At 52.4% G+C, this 18,182-nt stretch overlaps 7 protein-coding genes across 7 annotated transcripts; 3 read left to right on the top strand and 4 right to left on the bottom strand.

The window, feature by feature from the left end:
- Window positions 1–1,034: 1,034 nt before the first annotated feature.
- On the bottom strand, window positions 1,035–2,081 carry PpBr36_01184 (uncharacterized protein; the record flags this gene model as incomplete). The annotated part of the gene is made up of 3 exons (XM_029888372.1): window positions 1,035–1,581; window positions 1,724–1,882; window positions 2,047–2,081. The coding sequence occupies 3 exons, from the start codon at window positions 2,079–2,081 to the stop codon at window positions 1,035–1,037; spliced, it is 741 nt and encodes a 246-aa protein (XP_029751561.1).
- Window positions 2,082–2,819: 738 nt separating this feature from the next.
- PpBr36_01183 (uncharacterized protein) lies at window positions 2,820–4,704 on the bottom strand (the record flags this gene model as incomplete). Its single annotated transcript, XM_029888371.1, has 3 exons — window positions 2,820–3,564; window positions 3,655–4,556; window positions 4,702–4,704. The coding sequence occupies 3 exons, from the start codon at window positions 4,702–4,704 to the stop codon at window positions 2,820–2,822; spliced, it is 1,650 nt and encodes a 549-aa protein (XP_029751560.1).
- Window positions 4,705–6,276: 1,572 nt separating this feature from the next.
- PpBr36_01182 (uncharacterized protein) lies at window positions 6,277–7,723 on the top strand (the record flags this gene model as incomplete). Its single annotated transcript, XM_029888370.1, has 2 exons — window positions 6,277–6,394; window positions 6,507–7,723. 2 exons carry the CDS (start codon window positions 6,277–6,279, stop codon window positions 7,721–7,723), a joined length of 1,335 nt encoding a protein of 444 aa, XP_029751559.1.
- A 2,125-nt stretch (window positions 7,724–9,848) lies between these two features.
- On the top strand, window positions 9,849–11,564 carry PpBr36_01181 (uncharacterized protein; the record flags this gene model as incomplete). Its single annotated transcript, XM_029888369.1, has 1 exon — window positions 9,849–11,564. One exon carries the CDS (start codon window positions 9,849–9,851, stop codon window positions 11,562–11,564), a length of 1,716 nt encoding a protein of 571 aa, XP_029751558.1.
- A 646-nt stretch (window positions 11,565–12,210) lies between these two features.
- On the bottom strand, window positions 12,211–12,617 carry PpBr36_01180 (uncharacterized protein; the record flags this gene model as incomplete). Its single annotated transcript, XM_029888368.1, has 2 exons — window positions 12,211–12,364; window positions 12,472–12,617. Coding segments are annotated over 2 exons (300 nt in total), but the record flags the coding sequence as incomplete, so codon positions are not given.
- Window positions 12,618–13,550: 933 nt separating this feature from the next.
- PpBr36_01179 (uncharacterized protein) lies at window positions 13,551–15,229 on the top strand (the record flags this gene model as incomplete). Its single annotated transcript, XM_029888367.1, has 2 exons — window positions 13,551–14,009; window positions 14,126–15,229. 2 exons carry the CDS (start codon window positions 13,551–13,553, stop codon window positions 15,227–15,229), a joined length of 1,563 nt encoding a protein of 520 aa, XP_029752287.1.
- A 1,229-nt stretch (window positions 15,230–16,458) lies between these two features.
- On the bottom strand, window positions 16,459–17,925 carry PpBr36_01178 (uncharacterized protein; the record flags this gene model as incomplete). Its single annotated transcript, XM_029888366.1, has 3 exons — window positions 16,459–17,100; window positions 17,207–17,746; window positions 17,875–17,925. 3 exons carry the CDS (start codon window positions 17,923–17,925, stop codon window positions 16,459–16,461), a joined length of 1,233 nt encoding a protein of 410 aa, XP_029752288.1.
- Window positions 17,926–18,182: the final 257 nt, after the last annotated feature.

Below are 18,182 nucleotides of genomic sequence, written 5' to 3'. Positions count from 1 at the left end.
TTTCTCTCTCCTCTTTCATTTTTTCTTATTACTCTTGACGAACATCCGTCGTCTGGGGAGCTTTTCGGTTATTTTTTTTTTTTTTTTCTCTTTCTTTTTCTCTCGGAGTTAAGATTTGTAAAATGGCATGAAAACGCTATGTTCTGGCTTGGAAAACAAAAAAAATGATTCCGTTTTTTCCTCTATTATCGCACCGTATAATAGTAACGGTTCGCCACCCACTAAATTCTCGCATCACAAGATTTCCATTTCGTCATGACTGTCCAGGCCGCGGAGGTCCAGTTTGCATAACATAGAATTGGCACATGGAGTTAATTAAATTGTCGACGGATTTTATGTGCTGATTGATCGACACGCTCAAAATCACAAGCTCCTACATATGTGGCAACAGCAAGTCAGAGAGAAACAGGATCAAGTCTTTTGCAATGCTGTGGCATCGAATCAAGATGCATACAAAGAATCCCAACTTTTTTTCTGCCCTCTGAAAAAGAAAAGAAAAAAAAAGGAAGGGGAAAAAAAAGGGAAAGAAAGTAAACCCAACAAAAAACCCTTGATAATGTGAGCCCAACTCCTCCCCTGCTGAGAACGCCGATCCCATGCAAGAGTGTTCCGAAGAAGATAGTATACAAAATCAGTTGTAAAAAAGCGAAGTAATGGGGGAACTCCCAAGACGCCACACTGCCCAGTAGGGCAAAATACGCCTGTGCTTTTTCTCGACTCTGCGCAATGCTGCATCCTCCTTCTGAGGTTTTGGAAACGAGCATGACATAAAACGAGACAGCGACAGGCTGCCGAAGTGAAGCGTTGTCGTAGCTGGTTGTTTCACGAGGCTGTAAAACGAGGAGGAAAACTCCCATCTCAAAAACACCCTCGTCAACAATTCCTTCTACCTTTTTCATAACATGACCATCTTGCCATGATACCCTTATATGCCCGAAAAGAGGATTCAAGGGAATGAAAAAGGGGCCGGGAGAGCGTCCCGCACAAAAATGCCCCGAAGCCCGGAATCGAATCGCAAGACATGACAAAGTTGCTCAGTAGAACGATTCGACCATGGTGTCCTTCATGTTTGTGTTGATGTTGCTTGGGCCCAGACCCTCGCCCAGGCGGAAGACACTCTCAACAACGCTCAGCTCCGTAGCTGTGGTGTCGAGACCCGTGACAGCCATCCAGTCGTTGACGACCATGCCGGCGCCGACGACGTTGCTGCCGCGGTTGATGGAACCGGCGACGAGCGGCACCTGCAGCAGGCTCGAAAGCTCATCCTGGTCCTGGATCGACGTCTTTGGGTGCACGAGGCCACCCTGGTTGGAGAGCGACATGTACGAGCCGACAAGCACGTTGTCGGCTACCGTCTGCCGGAAGACCTCGACGCCCAGCACATCGGCGATGATTTCCTCCGTCTCGCGCTCCAGGTCCGGGTGCACAAGTGCTATGTGGTCGTTGGTCGCGATGACGTTACCAAGCGCTGATAGCCGCTCCTCAATGCGCTGGATCTTGACTTCGTCCGGTAGACTGTTTCGCAAGTGCTGCAGCTCCTGGTCTGTCGTCGTGGTGGGCACCAGCAGTCCCTTGCGGTTTCTTGAAGGAGGGGGTTTCCCGGTCAGCCTTTCATGTTCCTTATTTGTTTTTCTTTTCCTCTCTCTTTTTCTTCAGACCCCACAACACGTCAAAATAGACATGACTGTCGCAACTACGGGCCTGGGGACATTTCAAAGCTCACCCTGCTGTAAGACGACCCACTATCCTCATGCCGGCGATCGTGGTTCTGCAAATAGGAATTACGTCCTGGAGTTCGGCCTCGAACACGCTGTAGAAGTTTTCGCTCGCACCGATCGCGACGAGCGAGTATGAGTTGGTAAGAGTGGCAAAGACGCCGACCCTATGGCGCGATTTTTAATTAGCAATTTGTTATCGAAGCCAATTGTCGCGCACAAAGTTCCAATTGTGCTCCTGACGCGCAGGATACGGGACGAAGTCGGGCATCGGTAGGCATCGACGGGCACAGCGGGGTAGAGAGAAAAATAAGGAGAGAAGAGAACTCACTCGTTGGAGTTTTCGAACTGAGCGCGGACCGCCATGATTTCTGGAGAGATTCCAAGTCTGTAATCTGCGGTTGTTTTGAGTAAAAGTGTAGGAAGGTGCTGCGGTTCACTGTGGTCTCGCTGGGCACCCGCGGAATAAGAATGGATGTGTGTGGTGGCGGATGATGCGAGGTACAAAATGGTAGAGCGAGGATGGATTTCGCAGGAAATTTTCAACTGTGATGTCGCCGACCCCGCAGTTATATTATAGACCCTTGAGTGCCTACAGTACCCACCCTTCCTTTTTGCGTTGCCCTGCGGCCGTGGCAATCAAGTCCATTCGCGATTGCGCCCAACTGGAGCTCCATTCCCCACTAGCAGGGAAGACACCTCGATGACTCAAGGCGTCTCATTATCATTTGTAATGGGGCTAAGCCCGCTGCCTCTGCAAGCGCCAACCACATACTGCATTATTGTCAATCAGAGTATAAATGGCTCATAATGAGTTTTTCCTTTTCGAGAAACCAAGGAAACAAGCATAATTTCTGCTCATGATACACTAAAAAAAAAAAAAAAAAAAAAAAAAAAAAAAAAAACCCAAGGAGCGCTCAGACCCTTACAAATCACAGTTAACTACGCCTATACGCCCTTGCCTTGTGCTAATTTGTAAAAGAGAAAAAAAAGTAGAATAAAACAAAGAATACTAGGCGCGGCACCGCCCAGTCTCTAACATGCATACAATAATTGCCGCAGTTGAATGGGAATGATATTTACCACCGATGAGACCATCTGCGGTCACAATAAATCGACCGAAGGTATAAAGCGCGGACCGGCGAACCCCTTGGCCACAACCGCTTGAATGTCGATATTTCCAGACTCAAGATGCGGACTCCACATCTTAAGCAAGATAAATCTGCCAGACACTGGAGGATCGAAGCGTATGGTGCATTTGCTCTTGTCCTTCTCGATAAAGAAGCGTGCGTGTGGCGCCATCATTGTGCCCCCCACTGCCCGCACGGCCTCCTGCGTTGCCAGCTGGTTTGCCTCGATGGCTTCCTGCAGGGTCATGCTGTCGCCCCGTTCAGTACTAAAGCTAATGTCCACGTCGCCAAGAGCGGAATCGTCCATTTGTCCCCAGTCGTCGCTGTTATCGCTCTCGAACGGTAGAGATCCGATCCGGTTGGGCGTCCGCCGCCGATGGCGAATGTTAACGGGGATGCTGTCGTCTTCATCTTCGCTGCACTCAGTTGTGACCCTGAACGGCGGCGGCGCCACGGTGAATTCCGAAGGGATCTGTGCAGCCATGCGTTCTTCCTGAGCATCCATAATGCTCATCACCCTGCGCCTCCCTGATATTCTCGTGGCTGGAGCCCCATCCTCGCCGTGTCGAATCGAAAAAATGGGAGCATGTACACGTCCATCCCTCTCGGAGCCTTGTCGGTCCTGGTTCTTGACACGACCATACTGAATTTGATATTGGGCCGTCCGGGTGAGCAGTTCGTCTCTTTCCATCGACACAAAGACCATTCCCTCACGAACACTGATTCAGATTGTTAGCCATATGCTTGCTCCGTAATGAAAGAAAGAAAAAAAAAAAAACCGTAAAAAGAAACAAGGCAGCGGTACTCACGGCGATGAGTAGTTAATACCGGGCGCCTTGATCACTAGTTCCTTGAGACTGAAGACTGTCGCACCCTGGTGCTGAAGAACAATGTTACACCTGCTCCCTTTTGTACAGTAAACAGAGCTGTCATCCTTGAGGATGTTCTCGGCAGCATATGAGGTCATTCCTTCGGTATAGTTTCCCCCATCGCAGCTCACTATCTCCATGATCAACTGTCCGGACTCGACCTGTCCGTACCGCCCATACCTAAGAGTCTGAGAAGGCGGCGCAGGGCTCGAGGCCTCGAGCTTCCGGCGTTTTGCACGGCGGTTACCCTCGAGAGAGTCCTGCGTGTGATCCGGGGTTGACATGAGAGGAGGCGATGGCTGAAAAAACACAGGGCTGGGGTTCAGGTCCAGTATTGAGCGTAGTCGTGAGTTGGCGCTGTCAAGTCTGAGCTCCAGTTCGGCAAAAGCTGAGCTTGCGGTGCCGCCCAAACTCGATGACGTGGGGTTATTGGAGTCCAACGCCCGGTGTCTGTCAGTGCCGCCAGGTCTATACCGCTGACGGCTCCCGCTGGGCATGTTCGGGTTTCGTCGGGAAATGTAATATCGCAGAGGCGGCAGCGACGGAGGGGAAGCGGTACCGGAGGGAGAGTCTCGACTGGTCGGCTCCTGCGAGAACCTGCGCTGCAGATGAAGACTGGAAGAGCCGCCTGGATGGTTCGAAGGATTGCCGCCGCCGCTAGTAGCAAGTGTGAGGTCGTGTATGGTGCGTCGGGCCCTGTCAACGCTCTCGTGGAAGCGCTCTATGACGCGAAACAGCTCTCCAGTGGGGCTGACTTCTTCTTCGGGACGGGGGCGGTCATCGAGAATGGATCGGACAAGGTCGCCGGCAGACTGCCTCGGGCGATGTGGCGGATTCTCAGACTGAAGCCGGTTAGCAACAAAATAGGCATGTGGTGGTTAGGCCGAGCGGGCGAGTGAGGCTTGGAGCGGGTGGGAGAAACGGTACGAATCTTCCCCCTCCTGAAATTGAAATGGTCTTTTGTACTCGGAACAACAGGTAACTCACCATCAAGGGGCACAGAGGTCCGATGGCCGGCTTGTTGATTGCGGTGCGTATTTGTCGTCGTGGTCGCACTGCAGTAATGAGGAAACAAGTGCTTGTTGTCAAGAGTCGGATCGGAGTCAGCGGACGCTGTGGGATAGTGCGACTTAATGCCTCGAGGGCGCGGCTTTCGAGCAAGTGTCGTGGCGAGGGACCGACGGATGGACAAATCGAAGGTTGCAAGTTTCTGGATGGGCGGAACGCAAAGTGCGAGACAGACAGAGATGGTAATCGGGTTTGCCTATTATTCTGATTGATTTGAGTGCACCGAAGAGAGATGATAGGTAGGATGGTTGATGCAGGCGGGTGGAGGGTGGGGGTGGGTTGCGAACAAAGGATTGCTGTGTTAGTTAGTGACTACATCAGCAAGCATACCCTTTCCCTATTTTGCCAAAGTACCTCTTTAGCACGCGTCGTCAGTTCTGGGGACCGTGACCACCACCACCACCACACACACACACACACACACACACACACACACACACACACATACACATTCACACCTCTCACCACAACATGACCACGCCGCCAAGTAGGTAGAGAGACGACACCGATGCAACCCGGCTGTTTTCGATTGAGGTGGAACTCCCTTGGAGGCTATAATTCAGCTACTTGACTCTGAATATTTTGATTCGAATAAACATTTGGAATAAATTTTGCCATCTTTTTAGGCTAGGGCATACTGGACGAGGAACGACCAATTATACCTAAATTTAGAATCCATTCAAGGAAAATGGCACGTACTGTACATGTATGTGTTCCATATGTAATGTTTGCAGAATGCGACAAGACAAAAGCTGAGGTGGCTAATTAAGCAAGATGATTTACATGTAGGACGTCCATAAAAAAAAGAAAAGTAAAACCATCTCAGCCCAGATACGAACACGGCCCGCCCACCCAGGCTTGTGCGGAAACGCCAATACAGAGCCTGCATCATCAATGATTTGATCCACTGGCCGGGCTATCCAGACCCCGTTGCAAAAAAAAAAAAAAAAAAAAAAAAGACTGAAAGTCTGTTTACTCGCCTGCGCACGGGTACAGTACTCTAGGTAGTCCTGCATATTCCACCCAACTCAAACTGGCTAGGCTATCAAGAAACTCATGACCTATCTCCCATTTTTGATACTAAAAATCAAATCAGCAATTAGATGCGACAAAGGAAAGGTCGTACCTTGAAGCTGACCTTTCCAGACGACTCGCAATATATCCAAGACTCTTGCATTTCTTTGTGGCGCATCCCCGTCGCAGGAGAGCAAGCGTATTGATTGGCCTTTGAACCTGGAGCATCCAGACCCCAGAAATCCGTAACAAAGCTCTCATTTGCCATTTTAACCTACCTCAACTCATCTAAGCTTGCGCAACCAAACGCATCGCCATCCAAGGAGAAGAAGAAAAACAAACCAAGGCACATATTATCAATAACGACGACATGCTTTTATGAGTAAAATCCGAGCTGAGGCCTGTCATATCGCAAATACCTGACAAAGAAATCCAAGGCTATCGGCTGAAAGTTCAAATCATATTCAGCCCTAGCATACAATGCAGGACTCAATGACAGAAGCGGTGCTGCCGCCAGTGGGACAAGTGCAACAGGCTCAGGCTACAGCACAACCTGATGCCAATGGCAATGCACACCAGGCAGGTGGCATTAGTGCAGGTGAGTTTAGAGTGGCTGGCAGCACAGAAATCATCGACCTTTGATGATGAATCGAAGCTGACCTGGATCTGAAATCTTTTTTGTTTGTTTGATTGGGCTCAATCGTCTTAAGACGAAATTGCCCTGTACGATCGCCAAATCAGATTATGGGGAATGCAGGCGCAGGAAAAGATCCGTTCCGCCAACGTCCTCCTGGTCACTGTCAAGGCGTTGGCCAACGAGATCGCCAAGAATCTGGTTCTTGCTGGCATCAACTCTCTGACCATTGTCGATCACGAGGTCGTTACCGCCGTCGACTTTGGAGCTCAGTTCCTGCTATCCGAGGATGAGGGCCACCTGGGGATGAATCGCGCTGAGGCGGCCAGCATCAACCTGCGCAAGTTGAACCCTCGCGTCAACGTTATTGTCGATAAGGAGGACATCCGGACAAGAGGCCCCAATTACTTCCAGAACTTCAGCGTCGTCATCGCCACTGACCTGGATCCTGATGCCTTCAACATCATAAACCTGGCCACCCGCATCGTGAACAAACCCTTCTACGCCGCGGGCTCGCACGGCTTCTACGGCTATATCTTTGCCGACCTGATCGAGCACGTCTTTGTCATACAGCGCGACGAGGGCAACGTCGCCACCAAGTTGCAGCCCGAGTCTAGGACGCGGGACATCATCGATGTCCAGGTGAAGAAGGAGGGCGGCAAGTCCATCGAGCGCGTCACCAAGCGTGAGCGCTACTCCACTTGGACGTTGTCCGACGTGGCGCCGCTCCCCGAGGAGTACCGCAAGTCACCCCGCCGCCTACGTGCCGTTACGCCCGTCCTTTCGTGCCTTCGGGCGCTTTTCGAATTCCAGCAGGAGAAGGGCCGCCTACCCGCTCTCAACCGCCGCGAAGACCTCGAACGCTTCACGACGCTTGCCACCGAACGGCATCACAAGCTGGGACTGCCCGTCTCGACGCTCAAGTCCGAAGTGCTCCGCAGCTTCCTTCAGAACATTGGCAGCGAGCTGGCCCCCGTGACTGCAATTATCGGCGGCCAGTTGGCCCAAGACGTCATCAACGTGCTCGGCGCGTCGCAGGCTCCCATCCAAAACACTCTCATCTTTGACGGAAACACCATGGAGGCCAATATGTACCCTCTCCATCCAGAAGATGACCAGCTCGGCAGCGGCCAGCTGGTCTTCTCATCCCCGGCGGGTGTGCAGTTTGCTGTGGATAGCAGCAACGCCCTGGCTGCTGGTGTGGTGCCGGATCCGTCGTTGATGATCCCTCCGGTGAATATGGCCGGCCCGGACATGACTGTGCCTGGACCGGACATGACCCTCGGACAGTAATTGTATGAGCTCTGATATGAAACGGACCAAGACCCAGATCCTAATAAAAAAGGCAGGACTTTTATGGATGGTCGAATACGGTCCGTTTGCGTAGTTATAGGAGACACTTGATGTTGAGGATTCACCTAGGAGGTGATATATCAAACCGAACAAGTAAAGCCAATCTCATTGCTGAGCTGTAGACCAACTTTGAGGTCCGATTTAGGCAGGTGTGGGAATATCACGGAAACTCTAACTGGATTATTTCAGGCATAATTCTTTTTTTTTTTTTTATCAGTCCTCAAGCAGGTTGGACGGTTGGATGGCTGGACAATCTTGCATTGGGTGAGGAAGCACCCACCCTTTTTTTTTTTCCTCCAAAAGACATCAAGTCGTAAATCGTCTCTAGACTCTGCGGGATCAAGTGGTGAAACTAGTTGGAAAGCGAGCAATGTGGCGAGCCACGCAACATAATGCTCCAAAGGAAAATAAAATATTACCAGCCCCCCCCTTCTGCCGTATAGTAGCAAGAAGCGAATCCACGGACCCATCTAGACTTCCAGGGGTAAAGTGACTGTTTGTGATCTTGAGGTATATCGCAGCTCAACAAATTGAGTACGAGACGGTGTCTAGTGCATATTTCCTCAAGCAGGCGCTTTGTTGTGGCAGATTCGGCCCAGTTCATAGCAAACGTCATCTGTTACCGTGTAGCCACTTTGAATAGCTTTCCCAACATCACGCAGGTCCGGAGACAAAGCTAACCTAGGAGATAATTGGCTACTCGCAGCCTCTTCCCTCGGATAACGTGATACAAACGGTAATAAATCTCGATGGGTAGCATAATGTTCACAAAGGCCTTCTCAGTCGTGGGTTTGCACGAATCGGCTTCCGCTTACAGTGGGTGGCTGGCATGCAAACGTTGGGTGGCTGAACCCATAGCCAAGTGCTGTACGCCCCGCTGGTCAGCCACCAAAGCGTTGTCTAACCTGAACGAACCACTGGGGGATCGGAGTCCTCCAGTGCAGGTGGAATGCTGCATGTAGCCAATGACGACCGTGTGGATGCTGGCAGGGAACCTGGGAAACCAAGGAAATCAAGACTTGCAGGCCAGGATCTGAGTAAGGTAGCCAGCCAGAGACCCCACGAGGGGAAAAATAGCCCAGCAAGCCCCCGTGAACCAGTGCACAAAGGACATGCGTCACCACCCTTGCTTGATAAACAAACAAAGATCCCTGTTCTTTGTTTATTCTTGTACTAAGATTTGGTTGCTCATGTGAACGGTATGAGTTAACTGATTTTATTCTTGATCATGAGCAGCAAATCGAATGGTTTACATTTTATCCTGCAAGCACTTTAAGCAGGGAATCCTGTGGTTTTTAGTTCAGAAATCCTCCCCAAACCTCGGATGCTGCTAAGTTGCTTAGTTTCCGGTACCTACAGGATACCTGCCAAATCACAAGCCACAAAACAGCACAGTACCGGGCGGCACCCGACGCTTCTGTCATCAGGTTATATTCCACACGTCAATGCACGGTGCAGGGAAGTAAGTGGCTTTGTTTTTACTTCGCAACCATTCAAACGTTCCAACAACCCACCCCGACGTAGCAGTTCATCCCTGCGTTTTTTTTTTTTTTTTTTTTTTTTTTTTTTTTTTTTTTTTGCTGCTTTAAGAGCAATCTGCGGTTTACGCATTGAGAACCACTGTTAGTCCACAGTAGTCGTCTGGACCCTGACGTCGGGCACTGATCGCCTCCAACAGAAAAAAAGAAAAAAAAAACAAAACAATTTCGGCGTGCTTTGTTTCGTTTCATTACAAGTTGCTGAGTGGACATCCGAGCGAACTTCGGCTCCCGCTGCCAGCTGAAGTGGGCAACTTCTTTTTGGAAACCTAGGCTTTGTCTGAGGTACCTAGGTCACCACCTAACTTAGCATGCAGCACTCGGTACTGCTGTTGCCCAAAGTCCTCTCGACTTACCTCCCGAGGACAAGGTTCCCTTTGCTCCGTTTTACACTTGCCTGATTCCCACCGCTCAGTTCGAAATTGGCTGGGCCCTCATCCTACCCTGGCTGGCCCCGCGGGCTCCAACAGGCGTGCAGCGTTGCGCCGACGCTCGCCCTAGGGATATTGACCCCGAAACCTTAACGCATGATGCTAAGCTCGAAGGCCAGGGGCTTGGCCTCTGCCTCTCTTTCCTCACCACCAGAATCTCCTATATCCCAGCTATCCCGCCCTGACCCACGCTGCATTCAACCAAATCTGAATCAAAGTCCAACCACCCACTCACAGAGTGCCACAGCGTCCGCGCCGACGCGTTTGACGCCTCCACAACAGCTTGACGACCTGACCATCGCCACCACCGGCACTATCACTACTGAAGAACGCCGCCACCAGCCGGTACAAGAATATCACAGCGGGTTCGTCTCCGCCGCCTACAGGGAGCCTTCGACACCACCGTTGGCATCTCTGCACCGCAGGCAGCAGTCCAGCACGAGCCTGTTGCCGTTGGCCCTCATCAACCGAGCTACTTCGCCGGAGCGAAGGCAGCAGCGGCCTACTTTGGCTGTCGAGATGCCTTACACCGGCGATGGCAAGAAAAACAAGAGGGTTTCGGACGTGTCATCTCGCAGCGGACAAGGTGAAGGGGCTGCGGGAGACGGTTTGTTGTCACCTTTGAGCATACGAGGCGCCGACAGCGCCATTCCCAGGGATGAACCCACACCTGCATCAACAGACGGAACGCCGATGCGGAGTAACAGGACGTCGACTCCGGGAGAGAGGCAGACCTCGCCGGCTTCGTCAAGATTCGCCTTCATCGCCTCGGGCATGTCTGCAATATCGTCGCGGCTTACACAGTCCTCCTTGAGCCCCTCGGCCAAGTCCAGCGAGCCTCGAGATGATTTGTCGAGCCTGAACGTGGAAGCGGCGCTATTCCCCGGGGGCGCCCCGGCCGCGGGTGACACCTTCTCCCCCGCCGCTTACAAGAACCTACAGGTCAACGCTGTGGCTCTCGCCCGCCGTCTTCAAAACGGCTACACGGAGCAGGCCAGAGCACTGCGCGAGCTGAGCGCTGAGCGAGAAGCCGATCTCGAAGAAATGGAGGAAGCGACTACCCGCGCTATGCACCTCAAGATGCAACTTGAGGACATGGCCTACAAGGCTGCCGACCAAGAGCGTGCAATGAGGGAGCTTCTCGACGAACTGGCTGCCGAGCGCCGAAAGACGGCGAGACTCCTCGCGGCAGCTGGTGGTGTATCTTCCCCAAAGGGCCCGCAGGTACGTCTCGACCAGCAGACGCATGGGGCCGGTCCTGCATCAGAGGGATCCATCGTCGAGGACTTGGACGTCGACGCGGCGGTAGAAGAGCTCCAATACCGGCGCAGGATGAAAAACTGGCGCAGCAGCGGTGGCGCTGATAGCTTCGACACCGATGACGATAGCATGGCTGAGGTTGAGAGCGTCTTCTCGCGCTCCCGGAGTTCCACCACGACCGACAGCCCCAACTCCGCCCTGCCGAGATCGCCCTCCTCGGTTACCATGGCGCCGCCACAAGTGCCGCCCAAGGCGGCCCCGAAGCCGTTGGCCAGCAAAGGCGCGCTGCCCCAGCGGTCTGCACCGGCTCAGCAAAAACATCAGTCCATGACGGCCTTCCAAAAACTGGTAAGGAACGTGACGTCTGCATCTCCGGTAGACAACAGTGCTGGCCCTGCCAACTGTGCAAACTGCCGTGGCCAAGACGCTGGCGTGGCTTGGGACACGGTCGGCCTGCTCAGGGATGAGAACAAGGCCTTGAAGCAAAGAGTCGGCGAACTGGAGGGTGCCGTCGAGAGCGCGCTCGATCTGGTGAATGGGGTTGGGTTATGATCTAAGACTACGGGATATGGCAGCGGATAGCTGAACTTCGTACGATTATTTTGTTATGGGAGGCTTTTGATGATAAAATGGTGAATGTTTCAGGATATTACGGATATGACTTTCTATTGTTGGCAATACCTACCGGTAAGGATAGACGGCATGGAAATTTGTTGGGCCCAGGTGATTCCCCTCTTGTTTCCTCTGCATCCCAGGCATTGGTTATAGCATGAGTATTGTTCAAAGATTAGCCCTCTCTCTCTCTCTCTTTTTTTTTTTTTTTTTCTCTCTGTCTGTTTTATCAGCGACGTAGAAAGATTATCCAGACTAGATTAAAGTCAACTTTCGGTCCAAATGAACCAGCAAGTATGGCCTGTTTTGAAGTACAATTATCCGATTACGTTAACGCGCGGTGAAAAGAACACAGCCGCTTCTGCTACTTAGTAGAATCACAAAACCAAGAGTTGATTCACTGGTGAGACGCTCTGAAGGACATTTAGTACGTCACAGCTGGTATGGATGTTCTTCCCCCACGTCATCCCATTGCAACAGTCCATCACATCTTTTGAAAGATTGGACAAACAACAAACGCCGAGATCCGATTCTTGCCTAAAGCTCAGATATGTACACAGACCAACCCACCCGTCCAGCAGCGACCTTAGTGGTGGCCCTCACCATGGTGGTCATCCTTGAGGAAGAAGTGCTCGTATGTGCAGTAGGCCGCAAAGGCGACGGTCGCTATGCCCAAGCCGGGGAAGGCGCCCTTGAACCTGTTGAAGCGGCTGAACTGACCAGTGTACCGCCACGATTCCCTATTCAGAAACAAAACAAAAGAAATCCGAAAAAGAGTCAGCTTGTTTTCTTGTTCTGTGCAATGGTACTCCGAGCGAGATTCAGATATTCAAAGGATTAGACTGACAATCGCTCCCAGGGGTCGTATCGCTTCTTGGTAGCAGCTTCGACAAAAGTCTTGGGGTCGAAGCCGGTAATGTTGGGCTTCGAGTGACCGGGCTGGTATGCCCTCAGTGCCCTGCGTGACCAAACGGTTCCGACACCGATCAGTAAATCTACAGCTTCGTTTGATAGGTCTTAGGGAAATCACTAGGCGATTGCAGGATTGGCAGCTCGTGGTTGTACCTTGAGGGAAACATGTTGGGGAATCGGTTTTCACGCTGGTCGAGACGCTTCCGGGATCAACAGTAGGCCAATTGGAATCCAAGGCCAAAGACCTACTTCCTGGGCTGTTGCAGGTAGGTTTCGTCGTTCGTTGTTGTTGTCGTCGTCTCACCCCGATTCCGAGTTTGACGTGAATTGAAGGTCATGTTCAGTGTTCCAACAACTGCCCGCCGTTAGTTGGCCGAGCAAAGCAACGCCCTATCAAACCTCGATATGAGCACAGACCCCACCCAGCAAAGTCGCACAGGTATGACTAAGCTAAGCTGCAGCCGTCCCGCAGTGCGCACGCAGGCACCTTGGTCCTGTCTACCTACAATGAGAGGCTGCAGAGGGAGCAGTGTCCAGCAGCGTTAATGCAGCAGCTCAAGTGCGGGTTCATGCCAGCTAATGTCGGCCCAAATTCGAAAGAACTGAGTACCTTATTCTTGCAGAGGGAACACGTTGTTCAACACATCACCGCCAACCCAGTTGGTTTTATTTTGATTTGCATCTCCTTTCTCCCGTGCACTGTGAACCAAGAAACACAATCTACGCAATACGTACTACCGACTTGACGATTTTTCAATTTTTTCCCCCCAATCGCTGAACGGACGGAGAACAACCGACCTTTTTTTTTCCTGGTCTTCGGATCGATCGCACAGGGCGCAACAGCCACCCGGCGCCGCGGGACCTCGACCGAATATTGGGCGCTGGTTTTGATTTGCCTCATGCACCGCCGTCGTCGCACCGATCCGTCGACAACACCGAAGGAGCTCGTCTATTGCTTCAACAATCGCTAGTCTGACGGTGACGGCTGCACCGAGATAGCGACTGACAGATAGTATGCCTCCGCCGCCCAACAGGTTCCCGACCGGGCCTACCACAATATCGCCCTACCAGCATCAATTTCCTCCACATGGCCAAGGCCACGCCGGGGGTCATCCGCCGCCGCTTGGGAACCCGGCCTATATCAATCCCAATGCTCAACTGAACCCTTTCGCCGCCAACGGAGCCCTGAGCCTGGCTGCCGGCCTGAACGCTGCCAGTGGCTTCGGCGCTCACGATGCTTCGGGGTTGGGCAGCCATGCGGCGCGTCTGGGTTTCTCTCAGGGTGCCGCTCTCCAACAACACCATCAGCAGCAGCAACAACAACATCATCCACAACAGAGCCATGGCGTCATGGTCGACCACCCCACCCGTAATCAGACCAAGGGTCGTATACGAGAAGTGTGGAAGCACAACCTTCACGAGGAGATGGCTGTGTTGCGAGACTTGATAGAGAGATATTCTTACATATCAATGGTGAGATGCGAATGTTTCCAGGTGGCCGTCAGGGATACGAGCAAGAGAGAAGAGGTTTACGGGGCGCTCGTATCTTGACCACAAAACTGACAATCAACTTTTTTGTTCTTCTCCAGGACACAACTTTCCCGGGCGTGGTTTGCAGGCCAATGGGCTCTTTCAGATCTAAGAGAGACTACCACTACCAGTGCCTGCGGGCCAACGTTGACATGCTCAACGTCATCCAGATAGGCATAACCCTGTTCAACGAGGATGGCGAGAACCCGCCGGCGCGTCCCAACTCTACCGATGTCGCGGAGCTATTGGGTGCCGCAGGCCGGAGGAGTGCGCAACAGGGGCCTTTACCCTATACGTGGCAGTTCAACTTTCAGTTCTCACTGAAGGATGACATGTACAGCCAATCCCAAATCGAATCGCTCCTGCAGGCCGGCATCGATTTTGTCGCACTGGAGCGCGACGGAATCAACCCCAAAGAATTCGCATCCCTGATGATCTCATCAGGCATGGTGTGCGACGAGAGCATCTCATGGATTAGCTTCCACAGTGCTTACGACTTTGGCTACCTGCTCAAGCTTCTTTGGTGCAATATGCTACCGGAAGACCAAGACGAGTTCAAGCAGCTGCTGAGGTTGTTCTTCCCCAACATATACGATGTTAAGTACTTCATGAAGCACCAAATGAAGCCTCTCAACGCAATAGGCTTCCAAGGGATCGACGGTGCTATCGTGGATGCTCTGCAAAAGTTCGACCACAAGTCAACACTCGAGACATTGGCCGAAGTGCTCAAGGTGAAGCGCACAGGGCCTGCACACCAGGCAGGCTCGGATTCTCTACTCACCGGTCGGGCTTTCTTCCAAATGCGCGAGAAAGTCTTCGGCGGCAAGCTACCAGAGGACATTCTGGGTCAGGTATGGGGACTAGAAGACCCAGAGCCAGGGCCATCGCTGTCCCTAGCTTCTGCCAATGCCGCCGCGGCCGGGAACCAAGGTGACGGCGCAAACGGCACTCAAGGACATCATTTGCAGCATCACCAGCAGCAACAACAGCAGAATGGCCCTAGCACTCCAAATACCGTTTCTGCTAGCCTGGTGACGACTCCTGGAGCAGTATCGCACTCTCACAACACAAACGGCATGGGCGCGGGAGGCATGGGACCAATGACACCTGGTGGAGGAGGTGGCGCGTTTGGCCACTTTGCGTTCTCGAGCCACCAACGGTAGAATCCTGGTGTCTATCCAGGCCATCAGTCTAATCCCGGCTGGACTCACGGGTCCATACTTGGCCTCCCCTCGCAGCCCTGGCGACAACCAGGCAGTCAAACTTACCAACCGCCCACACAATACATACCATCTGCCTTGCCCCAGGCTTCTGGACCTCGACCTGCGCCGTCGCATTATTCTTGGAGCTCTTTCACTTCTGCCGAAACCCGCGGACCGCATCCTCCCGGCACCACACCGCAACAGCGAGGCTTACTCCCTGATACTTCTAGATCTGCTCCTTCACATCCGTCTCGGCCCACTCATGTAGCTTCAGCACCACACTCACGGCAACGTCAGCGGCCGCTATCATACGATCTCACCATGGAACGACCGCAACAGCCGCCTGCAAATCATCGGTGGTCTGCTGACTTTTCTATGGAAGCGCCGTAGTAGCTGCTGAATGTTCGCCTGATGACCTACTTACTGGTGGCGCAACCACGTTGCATTTCCTTGACCGGTGGTAGTTCATGGAGCCTATAGTCTTTTGTACATGGAATGATTTCTTTTTTCAACAGTAGCGTCTGATTTTGAACGCTATCTTAGGGATTGGCCTTTGGGAGACACCTGTCAAAACAGGACGCAATGGGAATGGAAAGGGGCGGCGTTATTATTGGGATGGATGCGTAAGGCAGGCAGGGCAGGCTGGTGATGATGGATTCGAGCGAATGCGCTCCGCTTGTATGATGTTGTCTTCTGTAGTATCCGGCTTTTTTTTTTTTTTTTTTTTTCTCTTCTGCTCACGTTTGCCCTATGTCCTATAAAAAGTATACCTTTCTTCTCCGTGGCCCTGCTTTCTCTTGGTTTTTATTTTCTAAGAGTTGTGGCCGCATCACAGGGCCCAGTCTGACATTCGTATGCGATCTCGGCCTCCCAATACGAAACAAATGGAGAATTGTGAAATTCAACTCGCTGTGTCATTGGAGATGATCTGATTTACGAATATAACTGATTGAGTGCCGCTCCGAGCTTTCCCCTTGACCCGTACGCCATAAAACCCATCTCCATAAAGCCCAAAGAAAAGAGAGAGAAAAGAGAGAAAGATCCGACGTCTCGAAGTCCACCGGTACTCCTTTAAACAAGAACCCTGTGTAAGTCAACCCAAGCATAGATACGGAAGCCAAGCCAGGCATTACAAAAAAAAAAAAAAATAAAAAAAAAATACACAGATCACCTTCTCTTCTGTAGGCGTCTCACGTGATAAAGACCTTTTTTGTGCTGGAGGCCGGGAAGATCTCTCCGGTGCGGAGGTCCTTGACGCAATTCTGGGGCAGACCCGACTTCCTGGCGTACTCCTCGAGCCGCGTCTTTCCGTACACCCTGTCGTTTGGCAGGAGCACGAGGTCGTGTTCGACGTGGCTCTTGCTGTGATGCGCATAAGGCACGTTCTCGGCCAGCTCGTTGAGCTCCGCCGAGCAAATTGGGCACATGGACGAGTCCAACGAGTTTCCCGGGGCCGAGTTGGGAGTGTCGGCCAAGTCACGGGCGCCGGCCGTGTGGCAGGCGGGTGTCTTGAGCGCCGAGAGCCCGGACGACAGGGCGATGTGCAGTAGTGGGAATGATGGAAGGGAGAGTAGGCGGTGGTGCGTCTCGATGAATAGAGTGCTCAGCATTTCCCAGCGCTCCTGGCCCCACAGATCGCTGTACGAGTCGCTTGTCTGGTCGGGCGGGTAGGCCAGTAGGCCGGCAGCCTGGTTGACCTCATGTGGGTAAGTCCCCTTGAAGGGGATGAGGTATTTTCTCGCGTGCGTGATGGCCTCGAGAACTTTCGGCAACGTCTGGGAGCGTACGAGCTCGATATATTGTTGAAACCGCAGCATGAACTCAAGATTGCTCTGATAGATGTACGCCTCGAGGTCAGTATAGGAAATCCTCACGTACGCAAATAGAGTAAGTTGTTTTCATGTTTTATCGAGCCCATGCTTCCGTTTGAATACTCACATCGATCTTCCTGAGCTCCTTCTTGTTCTCATGACACCAGGCCAGTGCCTCCGTCACGCTCCTGTTGGCCAGGCTTTCCTGTATTCTGCTCATGTGAACAAATGTATCGATGTCGACCAGATCACGTATGCCTCGATCGTCGGCTAGGGCACAGGCGCTCTCGTTGTAGCCGTGGCGGAGCATGTAGTCTACGATCAGCCGGTCGAGGCGCGTCCTGGACCACTGCTCGTACCTCACGTCGTCCACCGTCTCCATCGACATCACCTCGCCGACGTGCTTGATCCGGGCGCCGAGCTGCCGGTACAGTCGGGCCTCCTCATCAGAGCATGCCTGCAACTTGCGCTTGATGCCCTTGGCCTTGGCCAGCATGGCGTCTATGTTCTTTAGCACATCGTCGGATGAGTGCTTGCCCTTTAGCGAGCCGGTGGCCGTGTCCTTGAGCAGCTTGGTGACGGCTTTGGACTCGTGTTCGACGACAAAGTGGGCATTTCGAAAGTTTTTGCGCATAAGATCGTATGGCAGCCTAAGGAGGGTTTGGTCCTGCAAGGATTGGCGGGGGCGGCAACCAGAAGGCGAGCTTGTTAGTGGGAATTACAACGATTTGCAGTCGGTAGAAGAACTGCCGTGGGACGCTTCGTTGACCGACGTCATAGGGCGGGCGAACGTACCAAAAGAAGATGATTTGATTTATCAATTTTGGTTGTTTGGTGGTCTGCCATTTTCTTGACTGTTCTGAAGCACACCTGCCTGGGTAGTAGAGCAGTGGAAGAAGCTTAGGTGGGGGAGTTGGCGGACATCTAATGAAACTCCCAACCGAAGGGATTGTTGTTTGGTTGTAGGTAAGTAAGGTCAGAAAGGTACCCAAGTACACTGGTAACCCAAAGTCGGGAGTCCGCCGACCATTTGGCTTCTTCTAACGACACACCCGGGTGCAATAGAGAGTGCGGAGCTTGAAGACTGGGGATATACGAAGTGA

The sequence above is a fragment of the Pyricularia pennisetigena genome, chromosome 2 (genome assembly GCF_004337985.1).
Source record: "Pyricularia pennisetigena strain Br36 chromosome 2, whole genome shotgun sequence".
In the NCBI taxonomy this organism is placed as follows: domain Eukaryota; kingdom Fungi; phylum Ascomycota; class Sordariomycetes; order Magnaporthales; family Pyriculariaceae; genus Pyricularia; species Pyricularia pennisetigena.
This window is presented reverse-complemented; position numbering and strand designations above follow the sequence as displayed.